General features: G+C 37.9%; 1 protein-coding gene across 1 annotated transcript in view; it reads right to left on the bottom strand.

The window, feature by feature from the left end:
- Nucleotides 1–18,371, bottom strand: part of EYS (eyes shut homolog) — a 1,667,443-nt gene that overhangs the window by 362,774 nt on the left and 1,286,298 nt on the right. The window contains exon 30 of the mRNA XM_060030409.1: nucleotides 17,456–17,599. Within this exon, the coding sequence (XP_059886392.1) occupies nucleotides 17,456–17,599 (144 nt within the window). The remainder of the gene's footprint in view (nucleotides 1–17,455; nucleotides 17,600–18,371) is intronic.

The following is an 18,371-nucleotide window of genomic DNA, read 5'->3' as shown; positions in this document are numbered from 1 at the left end:
CATTCTCTTAGGGGTCAATTTGCGGTATGCGGGCCTCTCACTGTTGTGGCCTCTCCCGTTGCGGATCACAGACTCCAGACGCGCAGTCTCAGTGGCCATGGCCCTTGGGCCCAGCTGCTCCGCGGCATGTGGGATCTTCCCAGACCGGGGCACGAACCCGTGTCCCCTGCATCGGCAGGCAGACTCAACCACTGCGCCACCAGGGAAGCCCTTAGGGGTCAATTTTGATGAACATATGTTCTTAATTTTAGTATGGGTAAATTTACCAGTTGTTTCCTTTGTGGTTATGATTAGTACTTTCTGTATCATCTTTAAGATATCTTTGCCTGCCTCAAAGTCACAAAGTTATTCTCTTACATTATCTTCAGTAATCTTTATTTAAGAGCTACACTCTCCTGAGAATTGACTTTTGTGTATGATGTGAAGTAAGGGGTTGTAGTAGGTTGAATAATGGCTCTGAAAGATATTCATGTCCTAATTGTTGGAACCTGCGAATATTAACCTTATATGGCAAGGGAGACTTTGCAGATGTGGTTAAATTAAAGATCTTGAGATAGGGAGATTATCCTGGATTAGCTGGTTGGGTCATAAAATTAGTAACGTGTCTTTTTAAGAGAGAGGCAGAGGGAAATTTTACAGTGGAAGAGGACAAGTTATGTGACTATAGAAGCAGAGATTGGAGTGATGCAGTCACAAGCCAAGAAATGCCAGCAGCCACCAGAAAGAGGCTGGAAGAGGCAAGGAATAGCTTCTCCTCTGGAGCCTCTGGAAGTAACCAGTCCTGCTAACAACTTGATTTTAGTTGTATAAGATACATTTTATACTTCTGGTTTCTGTTGTTTTAAACCACTAAGTTTATGATAATTTGCTGCAGCAGCAATAGGAAATTAATACAGGGTCAATTTTTATTTTTTCTCTTTTGATTTTCAATTGATCCAAAATCATCAAAGCAAATAATTCTCATGATGCATTTACTGAATTCTCAGATATTTGTGGAATATATATTTTTAAATTTTTCATATCCCCATTCTCTACTCTTTCCTTTTATTTATTTTTGTGAATATATATATTTAAGATAATGATTTTGTTGTTTTTTTACTCAAGCAATATAAAAAATACCTGTGAAAGTGCACTAAAAGCTGAAATTACAACCCTCAGAAATGGCCAGCAATTGGAGAGAGTGTGGAGAAAAGGGAACCCTCCTACACTGTTGGTGGGAAGGTAAATTGGTATTGCCACTACGGAGCACAGTATGGAGTTTCCTTACAAAACTAAAAGAGTTACGATGTGATCCTGCAATCCCATTCCTGGACATATATCTGGAGAAAGCCATAATTTGAAAAGATACATGTGCCCCAATGTTCACCACAACACTATTTACAATAACCAAGACATGGAAGCAACATAAAAGTTCATCAACAGATGAGTGGATAAAGGTGTGAGATATATATATATATATATATATACACACACACATAATGGAATATTGCTCAGCTATAAAAAATGAAATAATTTCATTAGCAGCCACATTGATGGACCTAGAGATTATCATACTAAGTGAAGTAAGCCAGACAAAGACAAATATCATATGGTATCACTTATATGTGGAGTCTAAAAATATGATACAAATGAACTAATTTATAAAACAGAAACAGACTCTTAGATATAGAAAATAAACTTTCAGTTACCAAAGGGGAAAGGTAGGGGAGTATAAATTAGGAATCTGGGGGTAACATATAAACACTACTATATATAAAATAAATAACAAGGACCTACTGTATAGCACAGAAAACTATATTCAATATTTTTAATAATGTATAAGGGAAAAGAATCTGAAAAAGAATACATATATACATATACATATACATATATATATATATATGAATCAATTCGCTGTATACCTGAAAGTAACACAACATTGTAAATCAACTATATTCAGTAAAAAATTAATTAATTAAAAAAAAGGGCTAGCATTAATATTTGGCAAACACTTCCATAGATACGAAGGCTGATAACTGGATAGACGAATATATAGAGAGAAAGTTTTTCTTTTTATTAGAGCAAAATCATAGTGTACATGGATTTTAAAATGGAAATTATATTAAATTAGTAGTTCTCAAATTTTTAGGTCTAAGGACCCTTTAGCACACTTAAAATCTACCAAGAAACCCCCAAAAACTTTTGTTTACATGGTTTGCATCTTTTGATACTTATTGTATTAGAATTTAAAACTGAGAAAGTTTTCAAATATTTATCAATTAGTTTAGTTAAAAATAACAATAGGGCTTCCCTGGTGGCGCAGTGGTTGAGAATCCGCCTGCCGATGCAGGGGACACGGGTTTGTGCCCCGGTCCAGGAAGACCCCACATGCCGCGGAGCGGCTGGGCCTGTGAGCCATGGCCACTGAGCCTGCGCATCCGGAGCCTGTGCTCCACAACGGGAGAGGCCACAACAGTGAGAGGCCCGCATACCACACACACACACACACACACAAAAATAATAATAATAACAATAATAAAATCCATTACATGTTACCTGAATAAACATATTTTGTGAAAAGTATATTTTCCAAAAAAAAGAAATAATCAGAGTAGTGTTATTCTATTCTTTTGCAAATATATTTAATGTAATGCTTAATAAAAGACAGCTGGATTCTCATATCTACTTCTGTATTCAATCTGTTGTGAATTGTTCACTTTGGTTGAAATATATGAACTCTAGACTCACACAGAATGTAGTTGTAATGGAAGCCTTTCTAAATACAGACAAATTGGGCAAATGGTAGTTCCTTAAAGTTTAGTTGAAAAGTGGAATCTGAAACTCTATTAATGACCTTTACATACTCTGTTACATTAAAATTCCATTGGTATTTCTTGAACTTCGAATGGATATTCTACCTGTGCATGATTTTGTAACATTGTGCATTGACTATTTGAAAAATGTTGGTTCACTGGGTTAAAGAGATCTTTCAAATGTTGACATATTTTATCATATAATATATTAATAAAGCACATTCATTGATATTACTACTGAACTCATCAAAAAGTATTGGGAAGCTCTGAACCTCATTACAGAGGAGGTAAATTTTCTAAAATTCTAATTTTTCTTAGAGAGCTTGAGTTTTATCTTTGTGAACAAATATTGTTAGCTGCCTAACTTGAAATAACAGGTTTGCTTTGTTAATTTTTGAGAAAAAATCTGTAAAATATGCAAGTCTGAACAACCATAGGTTATCTTTTAGTCATTTTTCAAGTCATGTTTTCATAGTACTACTTCAACCAGCAACTTAAAAAAATGCACATGCATTTCCTCAAGTCTGTTTTTATACTTTAGTGTGTAGTATGTAGCAGACTTGCTTTATGTATACTTTCGCTTTGGAAAAAAACATTAAAGAGTTGTATATACAAGGACTGAGAATTTTAAAAGTGAATCTGTTTTTCTGCAACATGAAGAAAAAATTTTGTGTCTGCTTGTGCTTTGAGTGAATAGCTGAGTAGAACAAAATGACTCAATACAATTCGGTGCCACAGCCATGACCCGAGGTGCCAGAAGGTTCATCCACTCTGACTTTTGTATCATGAGTGCAACTGTCAACACAGTGAAAAGGCAAATGTCTTAGTTTTAGTAAAAAAATAATTTTGGTGTTATGGAAACCTGAAAGGGTCTTGAAGATACTCAGGGATCTGGATAAACTTGAACTATCTCTGTATTAGAATTCACATCAATTTAAAAAAAAAAGAAAATGAAACCAGAGTGAAACTAAAGGTATTGCTGAACCTCAGATAAATGTTTCTTTAACATCTCAGCAAGAATGTCAGAAAACCTAGGTTATCTCTCCCTCCAGGCATCAGGCTCTAGAGAATGGAATAAAAGCAACACTCAGCTCTCCAGGAATGGTTCAGAGAAAAGGGTCAGAAGAGACTGAAAGAATTTAAAATAGGAAAGAAAAAAATCTAGTTCACCCATTGTTTCTTGTCAACTTTCTTTATCTGTGAGCTATTTTGCAACTTTATAAGTTGAGAAAATGAATAATAATTCAAATAATTCTTGTCTATAGAAATGCAATGTGCCTGGTAAAATGTAATTGGTTAGTACACGGAGGTAGAACTGCTTTCCACCACTTTGCAAGTTTGCTTCAGAATTCCTTAAACTTTTTGTATGACTTGGCTCCTTGTATTCTCCTTTGAAGTGGTTGTAGTATCTTACCAGTCCCCTCATCAATTAATAGCTTAAATAAAATCTCTGACGTGTTCATTTTATATGCCTTTTTGAAAAGTATCCTTTAACAAAGGAAAACAAGCTAATTTCAGTTTTTGAAATTATGAGGTATTCCAGGAGAAATGATTCACATTATATTAGAGCAAATAAAACCAAAATCAACTCCAAGGAGAAAATTTTTCATCTAATACGTGAATGGGGTCCGTAACATGAATGACAGTTTGATCTGACATCATTTATAAACAAATGATCAGAAGAGATTCATAATTTTGAGTTAAAATAAAACTCAACATCATTCTTTATAGAATTGATGGTAATGAATACAGATTATATATATATATATATATATACATCTTTATTGGAGTATAATTGCTTTACATATGTCCCCACAACTATTCCCTCTTGCGTCTCCCTCCCTTCCACTCTCCCTATCCCATCCCTCTAGGTGGTCACAAAGCACCGAGCTGATCTACCTGTGCTATGCGGCCGCTTCCCACTAGCTATTTATTTTACGTTTGGTAGTATATATATGTCCATGCCACTCTCTCACTTTGTCACAGCTTACCCTTCCCCCTCCCCATATCCTCAAGTCCATTCTCTAGTAGGTCTCTGTCTTTATTCCCATCTTACCTCTAGGTTCTTCATGACATTTTTTTTTTCTTAGATTCCATATATATGTGTTAGCATACGGTATTTGTCTTTCTCTTTCTGACTTACTTCTCTCTGTATGACAGACTCTAGGTCCATCCACCTCACTACAAATAACCCAGTTTCGTTTCTTTTTATGGTTGAGTACTATTCCATTGTATATATGTGCCACATCTTCTTTATCCATTCATCTGATGATGGACACTTAGGTTGCTTCCATGTCCTGGCTATTGTAAATAGAGCTGCAATTAATATTTTGGTACTATATGACTCTTTTTGAATTATGTTTTTCTCAGGGTATATGCCCAGTAGTGAGATTGCTGGGTCATATGGTAGTTCTATTTGTAGTTTTGTAAGGAACCTCCATACAATACTCCATAGTGGCTGTAACAATTCACCAGCAGTGCAAGAGTGCTCCCTTTTCTCCACACCCTCTCCAGCACTTAGTGTTTCTAGATCTTTTGATGATGGCCATTCTGACTGGTGTGTGATGATATCTCATTGTAGTTTTTTTTTTTTTTTTTCTGTACGCGGACCTCTCACTGTTGTGGCCTCTACCGTTGTGGAACACAGGCTCCGGACGCACAGGCTCAGTGGCCATGGCTCATGGGCCTAGCCCCTCCACAGCATGTGGGATCTTCCCAGACTGGGGCACAAACTTGTGTCCCTGCATTGGCAGGCGGATTCTCAACCACTGCGCCACCAGGGAAGCCCTCATTGTAGTTTTGATTTTCATTTCTCTAATGATATATGATGTTGAGCATTCTTTCATGTGTTTGTTGGCAACCTGTATACCTTGGCAACCTGTATACCTTGGAGAAATGTCTGTTTAGGTCTTCTGCACATTTTTGGATTGGGTTGTTTGTTTTTTTGTTATTGAGATGCATGAGTTGCTTGTAAAGTTTGGAGATTAATCCTTTGTTAGTTGTTTCATTTGAAAATATTTTCTCCCATTCTGAGGGTTGTCTTTTCGTCTTGCTTATGGTTTCCTTTGCTGTGCAAAAGCTTTTAAGTTTCATGAGGTCCCATTTGTTTATTTTTGTTTTTATTTCCATTTCTCTAGAAGGTGGGTCAAAAAGGATCTTGCTGTGATTTATGTCATAGAGTGTTCTGCCTATGTTTTCCTCTAAGAGTTTGATGGTGTCTGGCCTTACATTTAGGTCTTTAATCCATTTTGAGCTTATTTTTGTGTATGGTGCTAGGGAATGTTCTAATCTCATACTTTTACATGTAGCTGTCCAGTTTTCCCAGCACCACTTATTGAAGAGTCTCTCCTTTATCCACTGTACATTCCTGCCTCCTTTATCAAAGATAAGGTAAGTTTATCCCTGGGATTTCTATTCTGTTCCATTGACCTGTATTTCTGTTTTTGCGCCAGTACCATATTGTCCTGATTACTGTAGCTTTGTAATATAGTCTGAAGTAAGGGAGCCTGGTTCCTCCAGCTCCGTTTTTCATTCTCAAGATTGCTTTGGCTATTCAGAGTCTTTTGTGTTTCCATACAAATTGTGAAATTTCTGTGAAAAATGCCAGTGGTAGTTTGGTAGGGATTGCATTGAATCTGTAGATTGCTTTGGGTAGTAGAGTCATTTTCACAATGTTGATTCTTCCAATACAAGAACATGGTATATCTCTCCATCTATTTGTATCATCTTTAATTTCTTTCATCTGTGTTTTATAATTTTCTGCATACAATTTTTTTGTCTCCTTAGGTAGGTTTATTCATAGATATTTTATTCCTTTTGCTGCAATGGTAAATGGGAGTGTTTTGTTAATTTCACTTTCGGATTTTTCATCATTAGTGTATAAGAATGCGAGAGATTTCTGTGCATTAATTTTGTATCCTGCTACTTTACCTAATTCATTGCTTAGCTCTAGTATTTTTCTGCTAGCATCTTTAGGATTCTCTCTATATAGTATCACATCATCTGCAAATAGTGACAGTTTTACTTCTTCTTTTCCGATGTGGATTCCTTTTATTTCATTATCTTCTCTGATTGCTGTGGCTAAAACTTCCAAAACTATGTTGAATGAGAGTGGTGAGAGTGGGTAACCTTGTCTTGTTCCTGATCTTAGTGGAAGTGGTTTCAGATTTTTACCATTGAGGATGATGTTGGCTGTGGGTTTGTCATATATGGCCTTTATTATATTGACGAAAGTTCCCTCTATCCCTACTTTATGGAGGGTTTTTATCATAAATGGGTGTTCTATTTTTTCGAAAGCTTTCTCTGCATCTATTAAGATGATCATATGTTTTTTCTCCTTCAACTTGTTAATATGGTGTATCACATTGATTGATTTGTGTATTTTGAAGAATCCTTGCATTCTGGAATAAACCCCATTTCATCATGGTATGATCCTTTTAATGTGCTCTTGGATTCTCTCTGCTAGTATTTTGTTGAGGATTTTTGCATCTATATTCATCAGTGATATTGGCCTGTAGTTTTCTTTCTTTGTGACATCCTTGTCTGGTTTTGGTATCAGAGTGATGGTGGCCTCGTAGAATGAGTTTGGGAGTCTTCCTCCCTCTGCTATATTTTGGAAGAGTTTGAAAAAGATAGGTGTTATTGCTTCTCTAATTATTTGATAAAATTCGCCTGTGAAGCCATCTGGTCCCGGGCTTTTGTTTGTTGGAAGATTTTTAATCACAGTTTCAATTTCAGTGCTTGTGATTGGTCTGTTCATATTTTCTATTTCTTCCTGATTCTGTCTTGGCAGGTTGTGTATTTCTATGAATTTTTCCATTTCTTCCAGGTTTTCCATTTTATTGGCATAGAGTTGTTTGTAGTATCTCTCATGATCTTTTGTATTTCTGCAGTGTTAGTTGCATTTCTAATTCTATTGATTTGTGTCTTCTCTCTTTTTGTCTTGATGAGTCTGGCTCATGGTTTATCAATTTTGTTTATCTTCTCAAAGAACCACCTTTTAGTTTTTTTGATCTTTGCTATCATTTCTTTCATTTCCTTTTCATTTATTTCTGATCTGATCTTCATGATTTCTTTCCTTCTGCTAACTTTGGAGTTTGTTTGTTCTTCTTTCTCTAGTTGCTTTAGGTGAAAGGTTGGGTTGTTTATTCGAGATGTTTCCTGTTTCTTAAGGTAGGATTTTATTGCTATAAACTTCCCTCTTAGAACTGCTTTTGCTGCATCCCATAGGTTTTGGGTCATCGTGTATTCATTGTCATTCGTTTCTAGGGATTTTTTGATTTCTTCAGTGATCACTTCGTTATTAATTAGTGTATTGTTTAGCCTCCATCTGTTTGTATTTTTTACAGATCTTTTCTTGTAGTTGATATCTCATCTCATAGTGTTGTGGTCGGAAAAGATACTTGATACAATTTCAATTTTCTTAAATTTACCAAGGCTTGATTTGTGACCCAATATATGATCTATCCTGGAAAATGTTCTATGAGCACTTGAGAAAAATGTGTATTCTGTTGTATTTGGATGGAATGTCCGATAAATATCAATTAAGTCCATCTTGTTTAATGTATCATTTAAAGCTTGTGTTTCATTATTTATTTTCATTTTGGATAATTTGTCCATTGGTGAAAGTGGGGTGTTGAAGCCCCTACTATGAATGTGTTACTGTCGATTTCCCCTTTTATTGCTGTTAGTATTTGCCTTATGTATTGAGCTGCTCCTATGTTGGGTGCATAAATATTTACAATTGTTATATCATCTTCTTGGTTCGATGTCTTGGTTATTATGCAGTGTCCTTCTTTGTCCCTTGTAATAGTCTTTATTTTAAAGTCTATTTTGTCTGATATTACAATCGTTACTCCACCGTTTTTTTCACTTCCATTTGCATGGAGTATCTTTTTCCATCCCCTCACTTTCAGTCTGTATGTGTCCCTAGGTCTGAAGTGGGTCTCTTGTAGGCAGCATATATATAGGTCCTGTTTTTGTATCCATTCATCCAGTCTGTGTCTTTTGGTAGGAGCATTTAGTCCATTTACATTTAAGGTAATTATCAATATGCATGTTCCTATTCCCATTTTCTTAATTATTTTGGGTTTGTAATTGTAGGTCTTTTCCTTCTCTTGTGTTTCTTGCCTAGAGAAGTTCCTTTAGCATTTGTTGTAAAGCTGGTTTGGTGGTGATGAACTCTCTCAGCTTTTGCTTGTCTGTAAAGGTTTTAATTTCTCCATCAAATCTGAATGAGATCCTTGCTGGGTAGAGTAATCTTGGTTGTAGGTTTTTCTCCTTCATCACTTTAAATATGCCCTGCCAGTCCTTTCTGGCTTGCAGAGTTTCTGCTGAAAGATAAGCTCTTAATCTTATGGGGATTCCCTTGTGTGTTATTTTTTTGTTTTTCCCTCGCTACTTTTAATATGTTTTCTTTGTATTTAATTTTTGATAGTTTGATTAATATGTGCCTTGGTGTGTTTCTCCTTGGATTTATCCTGTATGGGACTCTCTGTGCTTCCTGGACTTGATTAACTATTTCCTTTCCCATATTAGTGAAGTTTTCTACTATAATCTGTTCAAATATTTTCTCAGTCCCTTTCTTTTTCTTTTCTTCTTCTGGGACTACTATGATTTGAATGTTGGTGCATTTAATGTTGTCCCAGAGGTCTCTGAGACTGTCCTCAGTTCTTTTTATTCTCTTTCCTTTATTCTGCTCTGCAGTAGTTATTTCCTCTATTTTATCTTCCAGGTCACTTATCCATTCTTCTGCCTCAGTTATTCTGCTATTGATCCTTTCTAGAGTATTTTTAATTTCATTTACTGTGTTATTCACCATTGCTTGTTTCCTCTTTAGGTCCTTGTTAAATGTTTCTTGCATTTTCTCTATACTTTTTCCAAGATTTTGGATCATCTTTACTCTCATTATTCAGAATTCTTCTTCAGGTAGACTGCCTATTTCCTCTTCATTTGTTAGGTCTGGTGGGTTTTTATCTTGCTCCTTCATCTGCTGTGTGATTTTCTGTCTTCTCATTTTCTTATCTTACAGTGTTTAGGGTCTCCTTTTTGCAGGCTGCAGGTTCGTATTTCCCGTTGTTTTTGGTGTCTTTTCCCAGTGGCTAAAGTTTGTTCAGTGGGTTGTGTAGGCTTCCTTGTGGAGGGGATGAGTGCCTGTGTTCTGGTGGATGAGGCTGGATCTTGTCTTTCTGGTGGGCAGGACCATGTCTGGTGGTGTGTTTTCGGGTGTCTGTGGCCTTATTAGGATTTTAGGCAGCCTTTCTGCTAATGGATAGGGCTGTGTTCCTGTCTTGCTAGTTGTTTGGCACAGGGTGTCTTCCACTGTAGTTTGCTGGTCGTTGAGTGAAGATGGGTGCTAGTGTTGAGATGGAGATCTCTGGGAGATTTTTGCCATTTGATATTAAGTGGACCTGGGAGGTCTCTTGTGGGCAAGTGTCTTGAGGTTGGCTCTCCCACTTCAGAAGCACAGCACTGACTCCTGGCTGCAGCACCAAGAGCCTTTCATTCACATGGCTCAGAATAAAAGGGAGAAAAAATGAAAGAAAGGAAGAAAGAAAGAAAGAAAGAAAGAAAGAAGATAAAATAAAATAATTAAAATTAAAAAATAATTATTAAGAAAAAAACTTTAAAAAGTAAAACAAAAACAAACCAAAAAAAGCCAGAAAGGCAGAACCTTAGGGCAAATGGTGAAAGCAAAGCTATACAGACAAAATCTCACCCAGAATCATACACATACACACTCACAGAAAGAGGAAAAAATCATCTAGCTTGCTCCCAAAGTCCACCACCTCAATTTGGGATGATTCGTTGTCTATTCATGTATTCCACAGATGCAGCGTACATCAAGTTGATTGTGGAGCTTTAATCAGCTGCTTCTGAGGCTGCTGGGAGAGATTTCCCTTTCTCTTCTTTGTTCACACAGCTCCCGGGGCTCAGCTTTGGATTTGGCCCCGGCTCTGCATGTAGGTCGCCGGAGGGCGTCTGTTCTTCGCTCAGACAGGATGGGGTTAAAGGAGCCGCTGCTTCGGGGACTCTGGCTCACTCAGGCCGGGGGGACAGAGGGGTGCTGATGCGGGGCAAGCTTGCAGCTGCAGAGACGTGCATGATGTTGTACCCGCCTGAGGCGCGCCGTGCGTTCTCCCGGGGAAGTTGTCCCTGGATCACGGGACCCTGGCAGTGGTGGGCTGCACAGGCTCCCAGAAGGGAGATGTGGATAGTGTCCTGTGCTCGCACACAGGCTTCTTGGTGGCGGCAGCAGCAGCCTTAGCGTCTCCCGCCCGTCTCTGGGGTCCGCGCTTTTAGCCGCGGCTCGCGCCCGTCTCTGGAGCTCCTTTAAGCAGCGCTCTTAATCCCCTCTCCCCGGGTACCAGGAATCAAAGAGGGAAGAAAAAGTCTCTCGCCTCTTCGGCAGGTTCAGACTTTTTCCCGGACTCCCTCCCGGCTAGCCGTGGCGCACTAACCCCTTCAGGCTGTGTTCACACCGCCAACCCCATTCCACTCCCTGCGCTCTGACCGAAGCCCGAGCCTCAGCTCGCAGCCCTGCCCGCCCCGGCGGGTGAGCAGACAAGCGGGCTGGTGAGTGCCGGTCGGCACCGATCCTCTGTGTGGAAATCTCCCCGCTTTGCCCTCCGCACCCCTGTTGCTGTACTCTCCTCCGCAGCTTCGAAGCTCCCCCCTCCACCACCTGCAGTCTCCGCCTGCAAAGGGGCTCCTAGTATGTGGAAACCTTTCCTCCTTCACAGCTCCCTCCCACTGGTGCAGGTCCCGTCCCTATTCCTTTGTCTCTGGTTTTTCTTTTTTCTTTGGCCCTACCGAGGTATGTGGGGAATTTCTTGCCTTTTGTGAGGTCTGAGGTCTTCTGCCAGCATTCAGTAGGTGTTCTGTAGGAGATGTTCCACATGTAGATGTATTTCTGGTGTATCTGTGGGGAGGAAGGTGATCTCCACGTCTTACTGTTCCGCCATCTTCCCCCTCTCTCCAGATAATATGTTTATTATATCAGGTACGTAGACAGTTGAGTATGGAAATTTCCATAAAGTGACATGGATTTCTACCATCTCCCATGAAATAAATAACACCATACATTTGTATGGTACTTTGTGTTTTTCAAAACACTTTTAAGTATATGTTTTCAAACCTTGTGAATTTGATAATACCAATTACATCTGCATGTTTCATAGTCAGATACAAAACAGAAAGTTTCATTGACTGGCTCTATGTTGTACAGTCAGCTCACAACCGATCTGGGCTCAAGTCTTGGGTGATGTTGTTACCTCCTGATACTTGGATCAGAAATGCCTGTGGCAGCAGCTGATGGTCTCTTCCTTCCTGGTACCACCTTGGTGGCATGTGATAAAGACTGTTCTCCCAGCTTGCCCTGGGTTCTCTGCTGAACCCAGGCTTTTGCTGCAGCTCTAGAACTCCACTTTCCCCACTATCCTGAAAGGTTTGTGTTTGTCCAGAGCAGCAGCAATACAACAGCAACCTCAGTAGCTAATGGTTTGCAGACATCGTAGAGCAGCATGTATGTAGGATATAGTTGGGGTGAGTTGGCTGGTCCCTGGATGGACAGCAGGCAGAGCAGCTCTGGGGAGGGTGAAAGAGCCTGGAAGCAGGCTGGCATACATAATTCATTATTACATATTTCCCACATGCTGCTGCAGAGTGGGCCAGTTTCTGAAATTTACAGAAAGCCTATTTTAATTTTTCCTAGCCTGCTAACTCTGCTTAACCAGTAAAACAAAGTCATAATTCCAGAGTCTGAGAGGAATGAATCCTCTTTATTTAGATGAAATGGACAAGAATGAAAACTAAAAACTGCACCAATTTCATCTCACTGCTGTCGCAGTCCTGATTTTAGACTTTTTCATGGTCGAATTTTTCTTTTCCACAGTGGAGATGTCTATCAAACGGATGCAACATGAATGACACCCATTTGATAAAAATATCCTGGGCCTCCCATTCCTAGAGTCCTTGTCTGGCAGGCACAAGGGAGGAGGGATTAAAGCATATCTGAACAAGACGTTGGAGCACTTACTGCCCATTGCTGTACGCCAGACACTGTTTTAAGCACGTTAAACGTGGTAGCTCTCTCAATCTTAAAACAACTTTTTAACATCTTTGGTATTGTTACTATTAATATTATTCCATTTTACAGAGATGTTTGGTAATGTGCCAAAGGGCAGAGCCAGGTAGAGTAGCTCCAAAGTAATTTTCCTAATCACTGGTTGACACCATTCCTGAGGTGGGCACGGCAGCAAGTTCAGTCTTGACTAGGCTCATTTCTTTGTTTCTGCCTCTTCCTCTGTCGACCAGGAGTAACCTTGTTCCATTCCCTTATTAATTACATCAGAAGCAGAGTTGAATTGCTCACTGATCTTTTTCTTCATAAATTTCAGTCATAGAAATAGAATCTAGTTGTTTTAAACACAATCGTCTATTTCACGAGAAGTTTAATGAATCACATCGTTCTAGGTCAAGGGTTGGCAAACTCTGCCCCATGGGCCAATTCTGCCATCGACTGGTTTTGTAAGTAAAGTGTTTTCGGAGCACAGCCACATTCATTTATTTACTTTTTCTATGGCTGTTTTCATGCTACACTGGCAGAGTTGAGCAGTTATGACAGACACCGTCTGGTCTGAAGAAAAAAATTACTTTCTGGTTGTTATGGAAAAATTTGCCAACCCCCATTCTGTTCTTAATTGTTTAAGCAGACCCAGGAAAAAGTTATGTTTGATTCAAACTGTGTTTTTTTTTTTTTTTTTTGCGGTATGCGGGACTCTCACTGTTGTGGCCTCTCCCGTTACGGAGCACAGGCTCCGGACGCGCAGGCTCAGTGGCCATGGCTCATGGGCCCAGGCGCTCCGCGGCATGTGGGATCTTCCCGGACTGGGGTACGAACCCGTGTCCCCTGCATCGGCAGGCGGACTCTCAACCACTGCACCACCAAGGAAGCCCCAGATTCAAACTATGTTTTGACTAAATCCTGAAAAATCTATACCCTTTTGTTGGAAGAAAGTATAGCCATGTTTAACAGAATAGTTCCCTAAAATAAAGTTTCAATAACTACTAATTTTTTATTGTAACCACCAAAGTTGTGTAACTCACAAACAGAACTTTAAGAACTATTCTAATCAAGTGCTGATCTATGCAAGGCCCTGGTTGAAGTACTGAGGGTGTGGGTGGAATAGATGTAAAACCCAACTCAGACGATGAGGTGTTCCCTAGTTAGAGAAGAGATATAAGCCCAGATTCCTGGTATTATGAGTCTCCACTCAGCCCCAGTCCTTACTTGTGTACTCCTGTTGAAAAACTGTCACAGTCAGCTTTCTCATGGAGTTAGGCTCATAGGATCTCACCATTGAATGGTGAGAAGCGAGACACAGACCACATCTTATTCATCTTTGTACCCCTCCCAGGGCCTGACAGCATGCAGTGCACTTTGTGGCACTCAGTTACTATTTGTTGAGTTTGACTTTGCTGCCGCATAATGATGATACAATAAAGGGATCTCTAGATGCCTTATGAATGGCCATGCATGACTTCCTGCAACCCTGCTCTCAATCCCACTCTGTCCCTTCTCTGTCTGGAGCAAGCTCCACTGGAAGCTAGTATCAAGGGGTAAAGGCATTCAGAGAACTTTATGCTACACGTTGTAAAATTGATTTAAAAAATGGAGCAAACTTTTTGTATGAGAAAAGATGCTTCTTAATAAGACGTCAGGCAATGCTGTGGTGTCTCACTGGTCTTGGCATAGAAGGTGTCTAATGAAGATATTGTGTATTTTGCTGGGGAAGTCATTTTATAGAGAAAGACAGAGGTTATGATTCTTCAGATTTAATTTTTTTCTTCAGCAATATCAGATATCTCTTCTACCAGTCCTTCCTAAATGCACCAGAAAGGAGGCTTCAATAATCTTATCTGTTCTATCAATTCCTACCTGGAATAAATTTCTAAGACCAGTCCTTTTGCTCTCTTTCTTAAATACAGACCCTAAGTAATATAAAGATTATTTCTGAATTCTGTTCTTCCACTGGAGCTGCTCATGTAATTTGCCTCCTGCATCTCGGTCAAATGTCTTCTCCTAATTCTCAGATCACATCCTTCCAAAGGGCCTGCTTATTTCTTCTCACAGAAATAGCACAGAATGGATTCACCTGCATAGTAATAAATCCCATGACAAAACCTGACTGATGCTGCTTGCTGAACAGAGCTCATTTTCTGAGAGTGCACCTAAAGAGTTTTGTGTGGTCTCACCCCTTCTCCCGTGACCTATTAGCAGCTCCTTTGACTGTGTTCCAGAATTCTGAATTGGTTCAGTGGCAGATTCAAAAAGCTTTCTTTTCATCTTGACTGCTGTTCTCAGAGCTGTCTCTCTCCCACAGAGAGTTCTTTTAAAAACTATCCTTTCTAAGGAATTTTACTGTAACCCCATAAGGATTCAAACTTTATCTCCCTTTTGTTCCCTTTTCAACATCAATTAGTTGTTGAGGCAAACTGAGAAAAGATAAAGCTACAGTTTTGAACTAGGAATATAATTCAAAACTGTCATTGGCTTATCAATCTAATATTTCTCTCTATCGTTTTCCCTTTAATAAGTGATGATACAAAGCAAAAATGTTCAATAAATGTTTGTGAAATGAAATTCAGTTTTTGCTAAAATGTTCAGGAATAGGGAAAAATAGCAAAGGTAAAAAGCAACCCCTCTACCCCCCCAAAAAACCAAAAAAAACTTACACTCTAACATCTGTTTTAATTTCCTCACGACTTTTAATTGCTCCTACACATAATATACTGATTTCAAAGGAAAGAAAATTAGTCCTGAAGTCAAATTAAGGGACACCTTTAAAATCGCGGGTGTCTAAATGAACCACAAAAACCTTTGTGTTCATCTGTTGTGAGGCTTTTATGAGGTTGACAGATTCCAAGAGGAGTGAAGACAGCAAACCCATAAACCATTCTGCTGAGGTCTTCCCAAGAGTGTGGGATTAAATTACCACTTACACATGAACAAAAAGAATGTGCTACAGACAAAAATATTTTCTCCCTTCACAGGCTATGAAACTCCCTTGAGTAAACAGTGTCCACACATCCAGTGCTGTGATAGCAACAATTATGTAAGACAAAGACACAGGCTGCTCATTATTCCAAGGGCACTCTTTTCTCATTAATAATTTCTAGTTTGACTTTTTTGGTAGGTCATTGGCTACAAAAGGCAAAATTAATTGTATGGCACTAACATCAGCTTAGGTTTGACTGTTTTAGAGCACCAGCTTGAACAGAGTGGACACACGTGGCATGTATGTCTATGGCCTTCAGAAAGAGAAAGTTGAGTGGCAGTTTGGACGTGGGCCTGCAGCGCAGGCCCAGGGTAGGAGAATTCCCAGAGGTTGTCTGCTTCTTTGGCTATGAGCTGTTTTCAGTTGCTAAAAACACACTTTTCACAAGGAAACACCTTCCATATCTAGGTAACTTAAAACACTGCAAAGCCAGAAAACGACTTTGCTTTCTTTGTGGCTTTAAAGTATTATGTTTATATCTTTTGTTTTATGTTTTGTTTTGTTCCCCCTGAAATGCAATATTACCTCCAAATTTCATAGTCACCTATCACCACTTAGGTTTCCCATATAAAAAATCAGTTTTTCTTTTATTATTTTCTTCTCTTTTTTTAAACATAAATTAATGAAATAATTTAAAGCTATCAATTAAACAGGGGCACTCGCACTCCTAGGAAATAAATAATGCTGGCTTAGTTCTGACAAGTTAGTTTCTTTCTAAAATGTAACATAAATTCCCAGTTTTAACTTAATGTTCAAAGCTTTTAACTATACCCAGTTTTCCAAAAATTCTTCTTTTAGGCATTTTTCTCATATTCAAGTAATAAAAAAGTTTAAGTTTTGTTTAGAAAGTACAGTAAGATGAATCGATTTTGCAAAATATTTCAAAGTGGAAGAGAAACTCCTTTGGGAAATAATGAGTTGCCTTACAGTGGATCATCTATCCAAGTACTGAAGACATTGTATCTCCAATATAGGGAACTATTAAAACTATGGTGTATTCATTTCAAAAGAGAAAAAAAACAATTGTTACATTTGTAATATTGCAAGCAATACACTTTAGTGGTATTTGCCCATGAGTGAAAGAGACCAAAATGTAGAGAACCCTGTACATGGAGGTATTTCCTTAAACAAATATTGTTAATACTACTTTTTTTTTTGCCAGCTAAATTTAAGATAATGCTTAAAGAGTGATAAGAATTTTCCCAACTGTCAAATGAATACCAGCTTTGAAATACTTTTTTCCAAGTTACCAAGTATTGAATGCAATTCATGTTAGTTATTTATATTATAAAAAATATGCTATTTGAAACATTTGCAGCACTACTGTTTCACTGCTATAGCCATATGCTGTCAAATTTATATGCCTGCTGTATTCTTCTTTGCTGGTTCAGAGCCTGTTTGTAAGTCATGTTTCATTAAGTGACTCATAAATTAAAGAAACTGCTAAAGAACACTAGAAAGAAACAAGATTTCTTTTTGGTAATACTTCATTCACTGGGCTAGAAAAGTTTTCCCAAAACATTTAAATTAATAATTCATAAATTCAGTAGGTTAATATTTGAGAAAGAAGCATGACATATAGGAGGTCAAACATTTAATACTCACTGTAGAGAATTGTTCCATTCAAAGTTCTTGTTTGTATAGTCAAGTAGATGTTAACAATTCTGTTACGTTCCTTCCTCAGGGTTGTACAAAAAGGCAGTTCTAAGTAGGAATTCCCATTGAAAGATGGAAAAAATAAACCTGCATCTAAAAAAAAAAAGTCATATTAATATATGTTCTGATAGCATTTTATTGCTAATCAAGTAGATGAGAACATAGCATTTATAGTTAACATTCATATAAAATGATAACACTGGTATTTATAGATATTTGGCCAAACTTCAAGAAATTTAGATATATAAGTATAATAAATTTGTAAAGTCATTGTCTCGAGTAATTAACTACCAGTTCATAGGAAAAAACTTTAAGCAAAAATTTTAGATGGATGAAAAAGATGCCGTGATATTGTATTAAAAATGTGTCCCTGCATATGTGAAATAATAGTTTTCATTAGACTCTTAAAATATCCTGTGATACAAATGGCTGTACATCAAATTACACTCTTAAAATTCATGAATTTTATTTGATGTAATCATACCTCAATAAAAAAGTTTTTAAAAAGTCTAACAAAAAAAGATTAGAAATTTGTCTCATAGAGGTATTTTATTAATATTCATTAATATTTAGTGCTTGTCAATAATACTTAAATATTTTATAAGTAGTATTACCATAATATGCAATGTGATTAATAATTTTTACAGTTATCCTTTTAAAATTATTCTTTAAATGAATTAATCTCATAAAATCTGGAGGCACATAAAATTTGGAAAGTATTTTATTGTCATATATATATTTAGATCTATAGACTTGATACATTGAACAAGTGTAATATAATATATGGGAGGCTAGAACTTTATTTTTGTCTCTCTCACAATGGGGGAAATTTTCTCTGCCTCTGGGTGAAAACTTGGCAGTCCCT

The sequence above is a fragment of the Delphinus delphis genome, chromosome 14 (assembly GCF_949987515.2).
Source record: "Delphinus delphis chromosome 14, mDelDel1.2, whole genome shotgun sequence".
In the NCBI taxonomy this organism is placed as follows: domain Eukaryota; kingdom Metazoa; phylum Chordata; class Mammalia; order Artiodactyla; family Delphinidae; genus Delphinus; species Delphinus delphis.
This window is presented reverse-complemented; position numbering and strand designations above follow the sequence as displayed.